This window comes from Molothrus aeneus, unplaced genomic scaffold (assembly GCF_037042795.1).
Source record: "Molothrus aeneus isolate 106 unplaced genomic scaffold, BPBGC_Maene_1.0 scaffold_52, whole genome shotgun sequence".
Taxonomy (NCBI): domain Eukaryota; kingdom Metazoa; phylum Chordata; class Aves; order Passeriformes; family Icteridae; genus Molothrus; species Molothrus aeneus.
Genome location: NW_027099198.1, coordinates 728,250 through 747,286, shown reverse-complemented (window position 1 = coordinate 747,286; position 19,037 = coordinate 728,250). Strand labels below are relative to the sequence as shown.

General features: G+C 42.1%; 1 protein-coding gene across 1 annotated transcript in view; it reads right to left on the bottom strand.

Moving 5' to 3' along the window:
* Positions 1–19,037, bottom strand: part of LOC136571025 (polypeptide N-acetylgalactosaminyltransferase 18-like) — a 49,972-nt gene that overhangs the window by 14,957 nt on the left and 15,978 nt on the right. Inside the window, exon 8 of the mRNA XM_066571433.1 lies at positions 3,183–3,347. Within this exon, the coding sequence (XP_066427530.1) occupies positions 3,183–3,347 (165 nt within the window). The remainder of the gene's footprint in view (positions 1–3,182; positions 3,348–19,037) is intronic.

Here is a 19,037-nt window from a genome sequence, read left to right as displayed (position 1 = left end):
AGTATTTCCAAAACAAACATTTCTCTAAGAGAAGACTTGACAAACAGCCTGAACAATCAAATTCTTGAACACCACCCAGTTGATGGGACTCTTTTCTGGGCTAATTTACATAATTTGACATAATTACTGTTGTAAACACTTGAAGATGCTTTGCAAGCAAGAATGCCACCAAAGCCTGCATTTTATTGGGTCTCATTGCATTTGGCAGCTGTACAAAACTGTGGAGTATGGAAATGTGCTCAGAGAGATCCTGATTATACAAACACACACTACAAGCTTTGAATGCTCAATGCAAGTTTCTGTACAGGACAAAGACACCAGAGGCAATGATTCCCTCCAAGTGCCTGCCCATCAAACCACAGTTTTGTCCACAAAGTAGCAGTGGACACCTGGCTGCCTGACTCCAACTGCCTGCAACTGAGGATAGCCAGGGAATTTAAAATTTTAAAACCAAAGTAAAAGATAAAATAATAAAAAAAAAATTGATATATATGCACAACATATATATATGTAGGTGTGTATACACATACTTCTGATCTAAAAGATGTGACTTAATAATTAATTAAATAGTTCTGTAATAGATCTACAGAAGCAAGGAGTCCCCTAACTGAGGGTAACCCATCTTCTACTTTTGCCATATGGAATTCACTCATCATAACATAGTACAAAGGAGGATCAAAGTGTTACCTGAAGGATATTTTTTTTTAAAAGCTGTGCAGTTTTCTATCAACCAGACTGCTGTACATGTCCCATCACAGATTGTTGTGGGGCCTCTCAGACTGTAGTGCTTCCTCATTCAAACTAATTTACCATAAATGTCTGTCAGGAAAAATGCAGTTTTTTGTGCTGGTCAGGGAAATCTAGTTCAGCTGGTTCATCCTACTTTGGGTGCTCAGTCTGTTTCCTGTTCCCCTTCTCACACAGTTCCCCACTTGCCCTGCTGTATTTTTACTTACCTACACCATCAGACATTCCCATGGAATGGCCCAAGAGCCCAGAGAAGTCAAAGCACAGCTCCAGCTAAAACAAAGTGCTACAAAAGGCTACAACCAGCATCTACATTTTAATTAATGGTTCACAAATTTCAAGGCAATATAAGCATCAGTATGATACTCACAGTAGTCCTGCTCACTGCACATATGGATAAGAAAAACCAGAACTTTAAAGATGTAATGAAAAGTCTTTTTAGAGAGAACTTCCAAGATGGCCACACAAATACATCTGTTCACCAGGCTAAATGGGTGCACTGCAAATGGAGTTCATCAGTGATCTTGGCAAGCCCTGATTACATTCATTAACTTTCTTCTAACTTACAGAAGGTACCCCATTGAGCAATAATGACATTTTAATTGCATTGGGCTTAGCAAAATCCTTTCTGAACAGAAAACTTTTAATTCTTTCATTTGTCTCTTAATTTATCATGAACAAACAACTAACTAGCTTTCACTTCTCTCAGGGAGATGTTCCTTTGCAGAAGGAAGAGGGAGGCCACAGAGTTGAGTTTACCAGTGCTGCACCTTCCTTGAGAGACTGTAGCTGGAACAGGGAATTGCAACAGTCCTGATACTGCTGAATCCCATTTTTAAAGATTTTAACAGCTAAATTATCAAGGCCTTCTGCTGCTGTCCCCTGCCCCCACAGTAAGATCTAACACAATCAGTATTATGAAATAGCAGTAGTATCCTGGAGTAGAAACCATTAATTGTCACCAAAACCTTGGGGTATACAGTGCAATCACTGGAGAGGTGAACCATGCTAAAATGTTACTGAAATACTCTTCAATTTTAATTATACTTTTTAGAATTGGTATAAAAAAATCAAGTGCAGAGATGGATACAGTGAGGCTCCCCTCATGAAAAGACTAGTGTTAAAATTTGTGACAAAATATAATTGAAACTTTGCCCTTGAGTGGCCAACTTAGGGATTTAAGATCTATTGCTTGAGAGTTACCTCCTACAGACCTAGACAACTTTCAAGTATAAATACAAAATAAGCTAATACTATGCTTTAATGATTAATGTCCAGATGCTTTCTGCACCAAGATTGATACTAACTGTATTACAAATGTCCTAAAGGATATGGATAATGGCTATTAAAGAAATTATTGAGTTGACAGAAAAGATATTTGCAAATCCACATGGATGTTACAGAAAAATTAAATGTAGGAAAAAAAATTGCTTTTAATGGTGAGCCTCAGCCTGTGGGCTGGAGTACCCAACTAGATTTGTTGACTCAAAACTGCAGAGGAGCAACTATGATACCAGCAAACTCACACTAGACATGTAATGACTTAGTAATGTCATTTCATTTCATTGAGTCACCAGCATGCCAGCACCTGACATGGCAAAGTTCCACTGTGTTAAACTTACCTTAGGAAAAACTCATCTTTCTTTGAAAAACAGAATTTGACTGTCTTTGGCTTCCAACCATTGGAACCTGTTTTGTCCTCAGGGTTAGCCTGAAGCCAAAACAGGTTCCAGTGGTTGGAAGTGTTCCACTGTGGAAGCACTGAGATGCCTTGAGTCACCCTGCTGTTTCCTCTTAGCTAAACCAGAGTGATCTCCCTAAGTGTTGGAGCACCTTTTCCAGCCCCAGAACTTCTGGGGCTTGTTTATTCTCCCTCATGTTTCTAAATCAGTTAGGAATGCAGACACCAGGCCCGGCCTTAGTGTCCTATCAGCATTCTCATCCCTGTGAAAGCACCTCTCAGCCTTTCCTCGAGCCTCTTTCTGCCTCTCTCACACTCATGTGTAAAAGCCTAAGCCTTTTTACAAAAGAAACTGCAGAACTAGCTCATTATGAGGCTGTTAGCACCAATGATCCACTACCACCATTTGTGACAGCTACTTCTAAAAGAAAACCATACAGATTTCTGTTCCTCTTTCCGAAATAGGTTACTTTGCATTTGACTCCACTGAAATAACCTTTTTTTCCCACTCCCCATAACAGTACTCTGCCTTAGAAGTTATTCATGGTGAACTCAGAAAATATAATACAAGTTTTGTACCCTACTGAGGTAGCTGACATTGGGATCAAAACTAAACCTGCACAGAGCTTCCTGGCTCTGTGCAAAGCAAGCGAGGATAAATCTGGTTCTGTTCTGCTAATAAACAGATTACTCACACTTCAACACAGAAACAGAGCTTTAAAACTTTCTGAAATGGCTGCTGGGCAAAAATTACCTGAGTAAATTGCCAGTAAAGCTTCATTCTCTTGGCTTTGGCATAATTGCATTCAATGAGCCTGGGCCTGCTGTTGACATCCACCAGGCATCTGTTGTCATCGTCGCCGATGGTGGGGCTCAGAACACCCACGTGGAGCTGCTGACTGCTTGTGTAATGAACATTCTGCAACAGGAAGCACAAACAGGATTTGTGGCCTCTACACAGAAGCAGCACTTTCACCCAAAAGCTAATGGCAAAGATAAATATGCTGAATAGGCTGACCCCATGGTGGCTTTGAAAGGATCTCCTTTCATGCAGGAAGCAACACAACATTTTAAAAGTTGGTCTAAATTAACAATTAATTGCTTAAATATTGGTTAAGTATTGAAGAGGAAATATGCAAATACAACTGATTATTGTCTCATGTGACTTTTTCCTTCTGTTTTTCCTTCTGTTTCTGAGGGTCTTCAAAGAGGAAGATAGACACCCTGGGATTGGCTTGAATATGGCCATCAGCTCTGATTAGACTGTTTCATCTGTGGATAACACCTCACTGGAGAGCTAAAAAAAGAGAACAGCAGCACAGGAGTTCAGAGCATCTCAGTCTTTTATAGGACAGATAGAAAGATAAATGAAGGTTTTCTGCAAACAAATGATAAAATCCACACTTGAAGCAGATGCTATATAGAAAGAAAAAGTTGTTAGCAACTGGTGACAGATACAGGCATGAGAGAGAACAGAATGGCCACATTGCAAGGCATTTGTTCTCATTTTACATTTCCTAAGTCAATACACACAGATACAAGAGACAAAGAAGAGGGACAGACACTGGCTGCTCTGTATTTCTAGCAGAGAAGGGCCCTCAAAGGCCTCAGGGATTACACCTGGGACCAAAGACATGAGTTTATTATGTTATACAAATTCTTTCTACTCTGTTTGACTACAAAGATATGTGGAAGGTTTCTCTGGAAGAAAGGAAAGAAGGGGAAGGATGGAGGGGATATGTCCCCTTTCAGATTGGCAGGTTACGTGTAAGCCCAGGAAGGTAACACAGGATTATACCAGGATTGCCTGATTGCTAATCACAAATAGAATTTATTTTGCTACAATCAGACCTTTTTCTTGGAAGGACCATGAGAAAGATTAAAGGGAAACATCGTGCTCCAGGTTTTAAGTCTGTGGTAACTCAGTGGTGGCAGAGTCACAACAGACAAGAGTGGACAGAAGCACCAAATTAATGCCCCTGCCATTTACTGTAACTATTCTATTTGTCTGTAACAAAAGGGAAACTGGAAATTCTGCTGGGTGTATTTGGGAATCTTTTTGGTGCCCAGATTTTCCTGGTATTTGTTCATTGTTGGTGTTGTGAACTGTTTTATGTGTGAGTGTTCTCCTTTGTGAACACTCTGGTAAAATAAGAGAGAAAGCAGAAAAGCAGAACAAGCCAGGTCTGATGAAAGATTTTGGAGCTTCATGTAATAAATAAAATTAAAAAAAAAAATGGAATGCTGTAAGTAGTCAATTCGGGGATTGAATACAACCACAACAAATGGTGGTGTTCTGGGCAAGACTGTGTCCCCAGTTTACCCTCCTGTAGCACTGCCAGGGCAGATGTAACCTGCCAGAGCTGCACTAAAGTTAATTACGTTACCATTAATGGTTTAGACTAAGCCAAGGTTTTGCCCCCTTAATGAAGTTTCATTGTTTTCACCCCACAGAAACAGTAACAAGCTTGAGCTGGCTGAAGTGAGGTGAGTGGAAGTTTTAAGAGGTTGAACAGAGAAAAGCTCAATAGTTTAGTTATGCCCTACAGGAGGAGAGCAGGGTAATAAAGGAACTGGCAGAGCACGTTTCCAGAATGGATGGTTACGACTGAAGTAAACTCTAAGAACTATAACAAGATCACTCTGCATCCACAAGTCAGGTTATTAACATTCCTGCAAACAAAACTGATGCCTTAGAAAACTGTTAAACGTTAAGAATGCACTTTCTAGACAGGCCCAGAGCAACTATTTTAGACATGTATATGATCTATTTAGACATTTTTTTTGGAGAAACTGAGGTAGTGACCGAGCAAGGCTAAAAGATCAAGATGATCTTACAAAGGGATTGTTAGGACACCCTACAGATGAACTTTTTGTCGCAGCTCGTTTACCTCTTACCTGAAATTACGACTAGAAAACATAAAGGGAAATTGTTGGTTATTTAAATTTTTAACTAACAGGAAGGGATATTCCATTTCAGCATGTTGTCACTACAGAAAACATGATGTAAGAACATAAAGGGGGGTTGCATTTTTTTCTTATTTACACGTATCAGTGGCTGGAAACCGATGAGCAGGCTTGGCTGTAACTCTGAGAAGTGCATTCTGTGGCCTGAGGTCTGCACAGAGAAGGCAGTGTGCCTGCAAACCCTCGTGGCTGAGCTGTTTTTATCAGCTCACACACCTCAGCCTTTGGCAGCAAAGGCTGCAGGTAATCATTTCATCTTCTGGAGGGACAGAACCAACCCAGTTCACACTACAGCTCTGCCAGCTGCTTCTGGTGTCAATGCAGCCATGGCTCAGCCTGAGCCTCCTTCTGGGCAGGAGCAGAACCATGGCTCTGGCTGGAGGAACTGCTCAATTGCTTGTTGGCAACACTGTACAGAAGCAGAACAATCAAACACAGAGTTAATTAGCAGGCTGCTAATTGAAATATAACTGCGTTTTTCATTGTGGGCCAGGTGGAAACAGAGGTGAGAAATCCTGAATTCTCACCCAGTGTTGGAAAGGCACCTTTCAGCTTGGTAAGTGGCACAAGCTCAAACTAAAACAGAACGTGGGAGGGGGGCAGCCTGTCCAGCAAGGCTCTTCCAAGATGTTGCTTTGCTTATCCAGTAATGTGGACAATATTTAACTGTTCTGTGTATCATTACAAACATTTTAGTCTCTTATACAATAAATCCATTTCTTATTTCCCTTCAGAATTTAACACGTTGCACAACCTCGCAGCTTGACTGCTGTCCTTTTCTACTGGAGGAATCAAATTAAAACCACACAACTTCTAAAAATTCAATTTGAGCAGCATGTTAGCCAATAGGAAGGCATTGGTTTATGTTGCACTCAGCCAGAAAACTTTTCTTAAAACCTACCAACAGCCCCTGGTTCCTGTCCCCCACTCTGAGACTTGAACAGCGCCTGCACAGAGAGAACACAGTAATAACCCTGTTGGGATGAAGGGAGGAGATCCATTTGGTAAAAGAAAGTTCACTATCACTGATTACTGTTCCAGTCTGAAACCTAAAGCTACTAAACATGAAACCATGGTAAAGCATCCCTTTAAACAGTTTCATATATTCAAAATACTTTAATTGCTTTCATACAAGACCTTCCTGTTTCTATTTGCTTATTTGCATTTTCCAAAATACTTTTTGAAGGCTTGTTTTGTTTTGGGGTTTTGTTTGGTTTCTTGGGGTTTGTTTTGTTTTGTTTGAGGTTTTTTTGTTTAAGGATGGTACACAAATTAGTTGTCTGGAGCAGGCCATAGGAGATGACCTGAGTTACATGAACTGAATTACCCTCTCAAAATGTACATGTCAGCCATGCACACTCTGCCTTTTTTTTGAACATATTTTAACTTGACCTGCAGGTAAAGTTTGGCCTTACAGATTAAAACCATGCTCATGCTTTAAGATCCTGCAGCTGTATAAACACACAGCTTGCACTTGTCACTTAAACAAGCTGTTACATACATCCTCCTTCCTTAGGAGGATGCTTTTAAGAAGCATCAACAAGCACACAAGCTGTTTTGCAGTGCACTTCAGCACAAAATGGACAACTGAGGCACTCTCGTTTAAAACACTTGAAAAGATACAGGTGAAATGCATTTCACTGGCACATTTGTTCTACAATACTGCAAACATCGCCATCAACCAACACAACAGGACAGAAATTCTGCAGTAATTCAGGGCAGTGATTTGTTGAACAACCACTCCAGTACTGCCCTGGAAGTCCAAATGACTGAACACTAAATATGAGCTTCTGAATTGTTGCGTTAACTGTGAAATTTTTACTTGGAACTTGGAGTTTTCATTTGAGCTACAACAGCAAATGTCACAGCAGTGTTTGTTCAAGGGACTAAGCCTTAGACAAAAATTTATTTTGATCCACTGCAGTCAAGACACTTGCTGTATGCTGATTTACAGCATTCATTCCAAGTTCCTTAGCAAAACAAGCACAGATTTTCACATCACCATCAAACACATACTCCTGGAGGAGCTACTGAATTTCCACAGGAAGAATCCTGCTTGAATATTGGTACCAAAGCACCAGGTAACAACTCTCTTTGTCTGTAACAAAATAAGCCTCCTTACATTTCATTAGTCTGTTCTAGCCCACAGCATTTTACCATCTTGTTTTCTCACTACAGCAGCATTGACGTACAACTGTGTCTCCTGGGCACCTGGCAGGGAGCACTTCTGTTCAGGAAATCACTTAGGTTTGACAAAAGGCACTCACCTTCTCAACAAGTGAAGGTGCAAGGACTCAGCATTGCTGTCAGTGAGAAACTCTGTGAAACCTTGGGTAGGATTTGTGACCCACAAAGTGTCAATGTGTGCCCTGAGCCTTTGGCACTGCCCCTCTCCTCCCAGCACTGTCCCAGCAGGTGGGTGAGTGCCCCGCACACAGGGACAGGATGACTGGAGGCTGCCTCCCTTCCCTGCAGGTCCAGCTGCATTCAGGGACCTCAGGAAACGCTCCCTGCAGGCCTGGGGCTCGCAGCAGACTGAAGGGATGGGAAAGGAATTCTTCAAAACAAAACCCTGGGTTATCAACCTAAAGGTTTGCAGCAAGCAAACGAATAAATAACAGAGGTTTCCTCCCTGGGTGTGAAGAGAAGCACACTGGCTGCCTCAAAGCAGGACAGAGGTGTCTGCCACAAGGCTTCTGCTCCAGTCTCTCTTGTGTTCTCAAAGACCAGCCTCATAACTAAACTCTTCATAGATAATCTTCCCCCAGACTGTAAAACGTGGGGGTTTCTTGTAAACTGTTGCCAGTATTTTTAATATCTGCTGAGAAACTTGGCTTGCAAATACCCTTTTATCCAACCGAAGGAACAATCAGTCTGCAGCTTTCTTGAATTTATTTTACTAGAAGTGTCCTATCCAAAGCCATCACTTAACTTCCGTTTGCTCTACCCAATAATCTGTCTATTCACATTAGGACAAGCAAAGTGAGATTGGTATCACATAATTAAAACTAATTAAATGGTTCCCCAAATCCTCATATGAGGTGACAATGTGTGGTTTAGTCAAGGCATACTTGTTTTCGTTAAACAATTTATCTTTTTTTCTTAAGAAAAACATTTATTTGTCCTGAAAAAAGATAGCTAAAGGATATTGAAAGGATTCATGAGAACATGAATGAGTGGTAGTTGAGAACTGCACAGGATTCTCAGGAAATCATCATAATGACTAGGAACTATTAGAGAAAATTGGGTGTTTTAAATGTTCTTCAGACATGCATTTCAGATGAACTTTTGCTAAATGTTATTTTTTTCTATTTAATATTCTAAGCTTAACATTTTCTAAGAGTTTGCTGCACTATCAAGAAAGCTTACAATATTGCCAAGAGCTGTATTCAGTACTGCTACTCAGACCAACTCCAGAAGTAAGGAGAAGCAGCTTCACTCTTTATTTGTCATTGCACCAAGACACACCCTTGCTCATTTTTGGGGAATGCCAGGACTCCCCTCTCTCCTGATGCAATCTCATGTAGCAAATCAGCAGGGAAGAGGGAAAATTGAGAGTTCATGCTTGGAGTCACAGTCTCCTCTAAATCTCAGTAGTTAAATTCAGAACAAAGGGTCTTTTGATCCTTCTTTCCCACCCATCTCCTCCGAGACAAATTCTGCTTTCAGCTGTAATCTTGAACTATCACTTGCACAGCCCTCTCACTGCCAAAGAGCTCATCCTCTGCTCAGCTGCTGCTCCCTGAAAAGCCCTGCAGAGTGCACCCACAGGTGCCAGGGGGCAGGGAAGGAGCACAGCACAGAGCAGAGCTGAGCAAGGAGGCCCAAAATCAGCAAATAACAGTTAGGGATGTAGAAAGGTTTAGAGCTGAGACAATGTAAATGGAACTACACATGCATGTAGAGTACTTCCTTGCTGATATTAAAGATCTGTGACAAGGTTTGGTTGCCTCTGTTTCACACAGGGGGATGATGCTAAGCACCATCCACAGAACGTCCTCCTGTACTTCAGCTCTGGCCCAGCCTGGTCAGACAGAGCCAGACCAGAAGGCTGGGCCAGACCTCACTGTACAGATCAGCCACTCAGTCAGGGCCTGCCAAAGTGAAAGGTGCTGCTGCTCTTTCTGAAAATCACCAACTCAATCACCTTGGCAGGCTTCCTGAGGGCTGGAAGGATAATCTTGGTGCAACACTCACATTTCGTGTAGCTGCGTTGCAGTGGCACAGTGCAGAACACACCTAAGCCTGCCATGGCAGAAATTACACCCAAGGTAATCCAGCCAACATTTTTTTGCCCAGTGAAAATATTTCAAACACTTACCCAAGATAAAATCTGCACAACCCCCCATGATGCTGTAGAGTACAGGGAAGGGTAAATGAGCTCTGCTTACTTGGACACAAATGCACAGCTTTGGCCTTTTCAATGCTGTCATGCAGAACTTCTGTCCTTGAGAAGTTTGCCCTGAAAGGTCAAATTGTGATTCCCGTTGCAATTAACACTGAAATTCCACTGACTTTGAGTGTGATGGGAGTCTTGGATCCAAGTTTGTTATTAAACTTTGAAAAGCCACCAGACTTCATAAAGACTTCAGAGCTGAAGTGGGTTGCCAGTTGCAGTAAATTATTCATGGGAGCTGGTTTATCATGTTGCAAAAAATTACACTTAGATGTTCAACTTAACACAAGATGATTATCTGAAGGATAAATTGCCAACTCCCCACTGTAAGCTTAGAGCAATACATACCAATTTTCAGGCTGAAAGCCATTTGTAATCCTTGTGGCAACGTTCCCAGATGAAATCACGCTGGAGACTGGGACACGTCTCTGCATTTATAATGAGCAAACTTAATGCTCACCACCAGCAGTATTTATTTGCTACTTTGCCTTTGGCATAGTAACTGAGGGATAAGAAGCCTGATTCACCACTGCTTTATTCCATCTTTGAACCATATTTTTTTCCAAATGAATCCATGAAGTCATTTATTGTCAGGATTAATATATTAACATACTAGGTCCAAAGTCTCAAAGCAGATTCATACTTGACTGTAAGTCCAGCCAAGGAGCAGTCTGATGGATTCCAGTAAATCCAGACTTAGCTCCCATTGCCTTTATTTGGCTGTTTGTATTGTTCCTAATTCCTATTCTGGCACTTCTTGCTCCATAAATACATCAGAAAGAAAGAGCTTTCCAACCCTGATTAGAAAATGCCCAACAGAATCCAAGGTCATTCTGAACAACACAAACATATACATCACTAAGATGAAAATCAAGTGTTTTCCCATTTATTATTCATGTAGGAAGTGGCAGAGGAGAGAGGCTGTGCTGTCCTGTAGCAACAGCATCTCTGTGTCCTGTGCTGCCCTAAAACACTGCTGAGGAAGGAAATACATGAGAACATGGGCTGAGAATTACAGAAAGTTATTCCCAAGCCACAGGTCAACCCTCAGAAGATTCATGCTGCTTTTGGAGGCAGGTTTTCAGCCTGATGGTTCAACTTTAGAACCATTATGATGATACTGTACCCATGCTGAGGATCAATTAACTTGGAATCTTGCCTTCGTGAAGAGCTGACAGACAGCTCTGGTACACCAAGTGTAGCCACACCTTAACTTGGATTTTAATGGTAATAAAGTGAGATTCACTATTTCACTTCAGTGTTTAGATTTGAATCTACTGAATTAAGGCACCAGCATACTGATTATTTGACCTACTTGCTCTTCTTCATGTCCATGCACTAGTTAGGACCTGAAATCCAAGCAACAATATTTGATAGTAGTAAAACCAAGGTGCTCAGAAACCTTCAATAATACACTGTGGTGCTAGAAATACATGCTTAAAATCACAAATATGTTAACATTTTGATAGAAAATAGACAGGTACTAAATGCCAGATCTTTTCTTTTGAATTTAAATTCATGAACTCATATTGCAGTGGAATACTTAATTCTGGTTTTGCCTACTTTGGTATTCTGCATTGGTTTTATTTTAAACAAGCAGACAAAAATCCTATTAACTTAAGCTCTGCTTTTTAAATTGAATAAAGCTGTCAATCATGGGTTTTATATATGCTCTCAGTATTTACTGCCATAGTTCTCCTAATTCTGGTAAGTACTGAATGTTTATTGGCACATCGTTATAGCTGTGGCCCTAAATCTGGGAGTATTTCTGTTTACCAAGGTTCGAGCAGCACCTCAGAGCAACAGAAAACAGGGGCTCCACACTGGGAGAGTCAGGAGAGCAACTTAGAACCACGGAGAGGACACAGGTGGTGGCACACCTGTGCTGGAGGGGGACAGGAGCTGAGCACGGGGCAGTGCAGGGGGATGGCTGGCACAGGGGAGGCAGCTACAGGGGCAGGAGCACACCGAGTGGCTGCTCAGAGCAACTCGTGAAGTCCTGAAACCCCTGTCAGCCCTCACTCGCTCCCACCAGGCATCCCACAGCACTGCAGAGCCACGTGTCACTCACACTTCCTTACAAATACCCACATCCATCTGCTAACAAGGTGTTTTAAGCAAATTCCATTCACATCTGGAAAACATCTTGCACTACATTATTTAGTAAATCCTCTCCAATTTCATTTAAATGTATTTGAATTTGCATATTTAATCCAAACAATTGCAACTCAGAAGTTGATCCCTTTCTCAAATATTTAATATATACTTCATTATAAAATGATATAACACTTCTTCATTAGAAGTTTCTTTTTATCTCTTTAATCACTGAGTGTTCTTTTTATGTTCTAGAACCTTAATCTAATAACAAAACCAAAAACCTACAAGTCACGGAGCAGTTGATTAGCATGCACTGCATTCATTAAATTTACACAGAGCGTGCAGCTCCTCCAAGAGCTGATGTGACCTTGTTTGATACCATCACCTCATTTGGACTGCAAACAAAAACCTCTTCATAATTAAGTGATTTCTCAAAAAGCTGAAGTAATTTCTAGCTTCTGTGAAGGTTGCAAACTACAAAATTAGAAGTACTCATTAAAGATGCCCCAAAGTTAAAAAAACAGTCAGTGTAAATTAATTACTACTGTGGATACAAACTAATTAGTTACCAGTATCTTTGAAATATATTTTTGGGAACAATTTATTGTAAAAACTACTTGCAAATCTTGTCATCCTTTGTCATTACCATTAATTGTTTACTGATAAAAGTAATGAGCCTGATGTTCTACAGACAAGTATGAATAAGCTATTTGCATTTAATACCATAATCATTTTGAATCTGCATTTTTATTTTGGTATCTGGACAGGTGACTGCAGAAAGGACAGAGTGTCAGACACAAAGATCACTGAAATCAAGGTTCATATTTCTAGTTGCTATCAGTGGCTTTTCTATCACACCCTGGAAGTTTTTGGATTGTTGTGCACATTTGTTGGGTATCTGCCTCTGCAGAGCTAGAAACTATACCCACTGGATGGAATATGTTAATATTTATTTAGGTAATATCTCCACTGAATTCAGATAACCTTTACTAAATATGTCTGATCATCACACAATCCGGTCATACTTTCATGACCGGTAAACTTATTTATTTGTATGGAAGAACAGCCTTTTTCATAACCAAGCTGATAGATTAATGTGAAACTCTAAGTAACCGACAAAAACACCCCCTCACAATCTAAAAGGCTTTTTTAAAGAAAAATAAAAGACTTGAACATAACTAGAGCTGCTCTTCAGTTTTAATATGTAAATTATCCCTTAAATCTAACTTTTGAAGTCATCATTAATTGCCTCACAGGCCTCATTTTACATTAATTGTGCCTTCATAGAACACTCTTATTGAAAACCTAATACATGTAAAGATTCTTCACAAATTAAATTGTCATTACTTTTCTTCCTCTTTTAGCTAATTGCTTCATTATGTACTTTTTAAATTGTTTTGTTCTGCAGGGATTAATTTTGCATGTATCTTCATGAGCTGTGAAACTGTTAGAGTGTACTGTTAAACTATGCATGGTGTGCTGCTGCTTTGAACTGCAGGAACCACTCTCCACCTGTGTTACTTGGAGGTAACACATGGCAAGGGTCACTTATGGCCCCATCCAGTTCTCTGCCAAGTGTGTCCATCTCATTGCCAGGCACAGATAATAACCCACACATCAATCACTGCGTTGCCAAGTTGATGTTATCAACAGGAAGTAAAAGAAATCACTTTTTGTCTTAAAAAGCACAAAAGGAGACTGAAAAACAGGATTGCCACTGGTTTAGTATTCATGGAGCAATGTACTGTGCTGGCCATCTTTTATGGCTTTACCTTTCTCTCCTTACCACAGCTACACTTAGCCTGATCAGTCTTGTTAATCTTGCACTGTGCCTAAAGCCTGATCATAGAATACAACATGCTGGGGTGGGAGGGACCCACAAGGATCATCAAAGTTCAATCACTGGCCCTGCACAGGACACCACAAGAGTCACACCACGTGTCTGAGAGCATTGCCCAAACACTTCCTCAACTCTGTCAGACTCGGTGTGGTGGCCACTTCCCTGGGGAGCCTGTTCCAGTGCCCAGCCACCTCTGTTGTCACGGTTATATTTTATGAAACATCCCTTCACCAGGATTTTCTCCTGAGAAGCTGAGAAGCCTCAGAAAAGAAATGCAAACAATAATTATCTGATTGCTTGGAATGTGGTCTGGAGGTTGCTTATCAACAAGTGCATCTTTGATTGGTGCCATGTGAATTGTTTTTAATTAATGACCAATCACAGCCAGCTGTGTCAAGACTCTAGTCAGTCATGGTTTTTTATTATTCATTCTTTGCTAGCCTTCTGATGTCTTTCTCTTTCTTTAGTATAGTTTTAATATATCATTCTCATATCACATAACATAACATCATAATATAATAAATCAACCTTCTAAAATATATAGAGTCAGATTAATGTCTCACCTCATCCTGGAAACCCTCACACCTGATGCCCTCAGGACAGGCCTGGCCCTCCTGGCTGTGCCTGATGCCTTCAGGACAGGCCTGGCCCTACTGGCTGTGCCTCATGTCCTCAGGACAGGCCTGGCCCTCCTGGCTGTGCCTGATATCCCCAGGACAGGCCTGGCTCTCCTGGCTGTGCCTCAGGACAGGCCTGGCCCTCCTGGCTGTGCCTGATGCCCTCAGGACAGGCCTGGCCCTCCTGGCTGTGCCTGATGCCCTCAGGACAGGCCTGGCCCTTCTGGCTGTGCCTCAGGACAGGCCTGGCTCTCCTGGCTGTGCCTGATATCCCCAGGACAGGCCTGGCCCTCCTGGCTGTGCCTGTGCCTCAGGACAGGCCTGGCCCTCCTGGCTGTGCCTGATATCCCCAGGACAGGCCTGGCCCTCCTGGCTGTGCCTGATGTCCCCAGGACAGGCCTGGCTCTCCTGGCTGTGCCTCAGGACAGGCCTGGCCCTCCTGGCTGTGCCTCAGGACAGGCCTGGCCCTCCTGCCTGTGCCTGATGTCCTCAGGACAGGCCTGGCTCTCCTGCCTGTGCCTCAGGACAGGCCTGGCCCTCCTGCCTGTGCCTGATGCCCTCAGGACAGGCCTGGCTCTCCTGGCTGTGCCTGATGTCCTCAGGACAGGCCTGGCCCTCCTGGCTGTGCCTCAGGACAGGCCTGGCCCTCCTGCCTGTGCCTTAGGACAGGCCTGGCCCTCCTGCCTGTGCCTGATGCCCTCAGGACAGGCCTGGCTCTCCTGGCTGTGCCTCAGGACAGGCCTGGCTCTCCTGGCTGTGCCTCAGGACAGGCCTGGCCCTCCTGGCTGCAGGGCACTGCTGACCCACATTCAGTTTGCTGTTGGCAGGACCCCCAGGTCCCTTTCCACAGCACAGTAGCCCAAATTCTATCAGTACTATTAAAGACTGAGGCAAGAGCTCCTGAAGAATTCCCTGTTCAGCCAGGCTGGTCTTTTGTCTCACTGCCTTGCCTTACAATATAAGGTGCTGTCACACACATAAAGGTGTCTGGCCTTCACACCTGTGACCTGAACATGCTGCATCCATCCTGGTGAACCCATCTCAGTCATCTACTCACTTCTGTACTACCACAACAACCCCTTGCTCTCCCTCACTGGTCTTCCTCTAATCTTTGTTAGATTACTAAATCAGTCTTGCAATATTAAAATATCTCAATGAAATTAAATACTAGAGGAAAGCCACAAATATGGAATCTTCCCAGCTTAGGCCGTGAAGACTTGGAATATAAGAAGGTACAATGGCAATTACACTATGACTTGAAAGTGCAGGAGAGCATTAAACATGAGGCTAATAATGCACTAATTAACTTGCATCTCACCTGAGTCCATTGATGTGTAAGTGTATATTGAGTTAAACTGTTTTACTATTTCCCATACCACTCTAAATAACACTTTCCTCTCATAAAACATAAATATATCTATATTACTTCCCAGTTGGTAATGTGCAACTACACATGCACAGTTGGTGAAAAAACACTTGTGAGAAATCTCCAAGTGCCTCCTCATCCTTCCTTGTAGGGTATAGTGATGGCCCATGTTAGCTGCTGCTGTAATACTTTTCTTTCCTGTGGGAGCAGCTAATAAAATGTTCTCTCCCCAGAAATAGCAAAACCACAAAACTGATTCACTAGTAATGTATAATTACACACGCTGTAGCTGCAGATTACCTGCTGAGGCATTCATAAGAACAGAGGGAAAAACAATTATTCCAATGTAGGAGTGACTGAAACCAGACCAAGCCAAAAAACTCAGTAGCGTCATGACTGGCAGAATTTGGAGGCATGGCAATTACTTGTTTTGTTCTCAATAGAGCCTTTCTTTTTTTAACCTGTTGGAATTACAATCCTGTAAATAGAGAATTTTAGCCTGTGTCATCTTGGGATTCAAATTGTTGACACAGTGAGGTACTTTGCAAAACAAAATTAACCTCAGGAATAATCCTGTGCACACAGATAAGCCACTGCTGGTTACACAGGGTGCTAGGCAAGTGCTTATGCCACACTTGCACTGCTAAGGAATTATTTTCGTCTTGGTGAAAGTGTGAGCTATGAAAATCATTGGCTACATCTTGTAAGAAGCAACATTTGGTCAATCTTTACAATCTTTTTCTTTCAGGCTTCAATCTAGAAATTGTCTCCTCTTAATTTCACAAAATGGATAAAAGCAAAATAAACTTCTCTCTATTTAAAGCTTTAATGCAAATTTAAAGAGAAATCATTATATGAAAAAGCAGTATTTAAAAGTTACCTCAGAGTAACAACTAAGGCTATTTCTATTTTTGGACTTCTCAGCCCTTTGCCTTTACACATCACCAACCTTGTACTGTTGAGCAGCACTTGTGATCACGTACTGAGGATGTTTTCTGGAGAGCAAATCATTCCCTAGTGGCAAAGGATATTGGCCTTCTTACTGAAAACAAGCTAAAAACATGGCTTTAAGACTACAAGAAGTGATGATAGCTGCAAGTGCGAAAATGGGGAACATCTTGATTAATTTTCCTGAGGCATATTTGGGGAAGATCTCCATTGCTCAGTGGAGTGCAAGGGAGGTAAGCCCAGCAACAAGGACAGAAAGGGACACCAGGCACACATGGCACAGCCCACTACTCCCTCTCCATGCAAACAGTCCCACAACACAGCAGTTTGGTGAAAAATCCCTTCATCTTCTTTGTTCCTTTGCTGACATTTCTTCTACCTCTTGGTGTGAGAAATGAAACCCTGGAGATGAGAGCTCTTTTTCAGAGAAGTAATTGCTAGTTGATGTTAATGACGTTGATAGGGTCTTAATTTGAAGTGTCGGTCTGTTGTTAAACATTGAATGTTAGAGTTCTAGGACTTGCCTTGAGTTGCTGTTGTTCTATGTTACCATTTTACCCTGTATTTGTATCTCTCTCTGTCATACTCTGTATTTGTGCCCCTTTCCATCTCACCTTAGATTTGTATCCATTCCTGTCAGGAACCACTTCCCCTGCTCCCAGGAGGCCTTGCATCTGGACTGAATTTAAATGAGAGGCCATGGGAACTATATGAACCCTCTCAAAACAACCAACATGAACTCTGACTTTAACCCACCAGAACCACACTAAATCACCCACCCTTGACCAGAGCCGGATTCCGTCCTGCCACCATAATTTTAATAGTGCTCAGCTTGGATGATACCCCTGGACTACAAGCCAACATCATCTTCCTAAGGACTCTCTTGAGGGTGGAAGCCCCAGCTCTGCCAAGAGACAAAGCTGCACGCACCCTCCTGCTGCACTCCTCCTCCTCCTCCTCAGCATCGTGCTGTGGGAGCAGCGGCGCTGTGCGCGACCCCTCGGGTAATAAAGGCCTTTTTAAAGGAGTCTCCTGGCCATATTTATCACACTGGCACGCCAGCCTGTCAATCTGCCTAACAAAACAGTTTGTGAGGCAGCAGGGCAAATCACTAACTGATTAGCATTAAAATTAACCCTGTATTTGAAAGACAATAAAAGTTTACTGAAGCAGAGGTGTTCAGAGGCAGCAGTGTGGGGCAGACCACTGTGCTGGCAGGGCCAAAGCACTGGTGAGCTGCTGCAGGAACTAGAACAAGAGCATGGCAAGGAGAAGGAGAAAATGTAACCCAGTGTAGCCTATGTGCTGTGAAACTTCACTTGAGCTTGAACACTGTTGGTGCAGTTTAACATTATCCTCATCCTAAACCCAAAACACAGCACTGTACCAGCTTCTAGGAACGAAATTATCTCCACTCCAGCCATGGCCAGGACAGCTGTGCAAAGGCTTTCCTTAATTAAGTCAGACATCTATTTACATGCAATATAGTCCCAGTTTCGTGTCATTTATGGCCTGTGTTAGGAACACCGACAGGTAAAATTGCTGGAAACTTCCAGGTAAAGAGGAAAAAGGGTGAAATGTTTCCCCATAAATATGGAGATTTGGGGCCAAGTGTAAGTACCTTCACTTGCCTGTGATTAACAAAAAGAACACTATCCCAAGGGCAATATTGTAAGAAAGATCTCAGGTGAGAAACAATCAGGATACACACACACTGTGGACTGGAAATGGCTGGAACATGTAAGCAGCCATCAGTTTCTAGGTACCAAATGGGAGAGACTCACTTAACTAAGAAGCAGTGAAAAATCACGATCCCAGAAGCATGTTGTGGGGAGGAGGTTAAAGAAAAGACAAGATAGGTAAGACCCAAAAACACATTAATAAACCCCAAACAAACAACAAACCAAGACCCAGCCCAAAACTAACAAACAAATAATAACTTCTGGAATTCAAAAACAATAGATCAGAGAGAGCCATGACAGACTTCACATCTGCTTGCTTTGCCACAGAGGGACCCTCATGTATGGAAAATACCCCAAAGAACCCTAGGACTATATTTTGCTCAAGTAACTAATTTCTCCATCTCTATTCATTAACTGCATTCCTCCAGTTCTCCACCATCAGAAACAGCATGAGATTCACAAAAGGTCTGCAGACAAACCACCAGACTAGCAAGAAATGAAGCAATTAATTTCACTACAGAAATATACTACACAAAAGTAGTGCGCCACACTCAGTCTAACTATAAATGCAATTTTCCTCCTGGGTCAGCCGATGTAAAGTCCTGATATAGCATTTAGTTGGAACAAGACCCAATCCCTTAAAGAGCTTTTACCTTCTAATAAATTTTCCTCTTACCCACTTAAGAGGGCCATTAT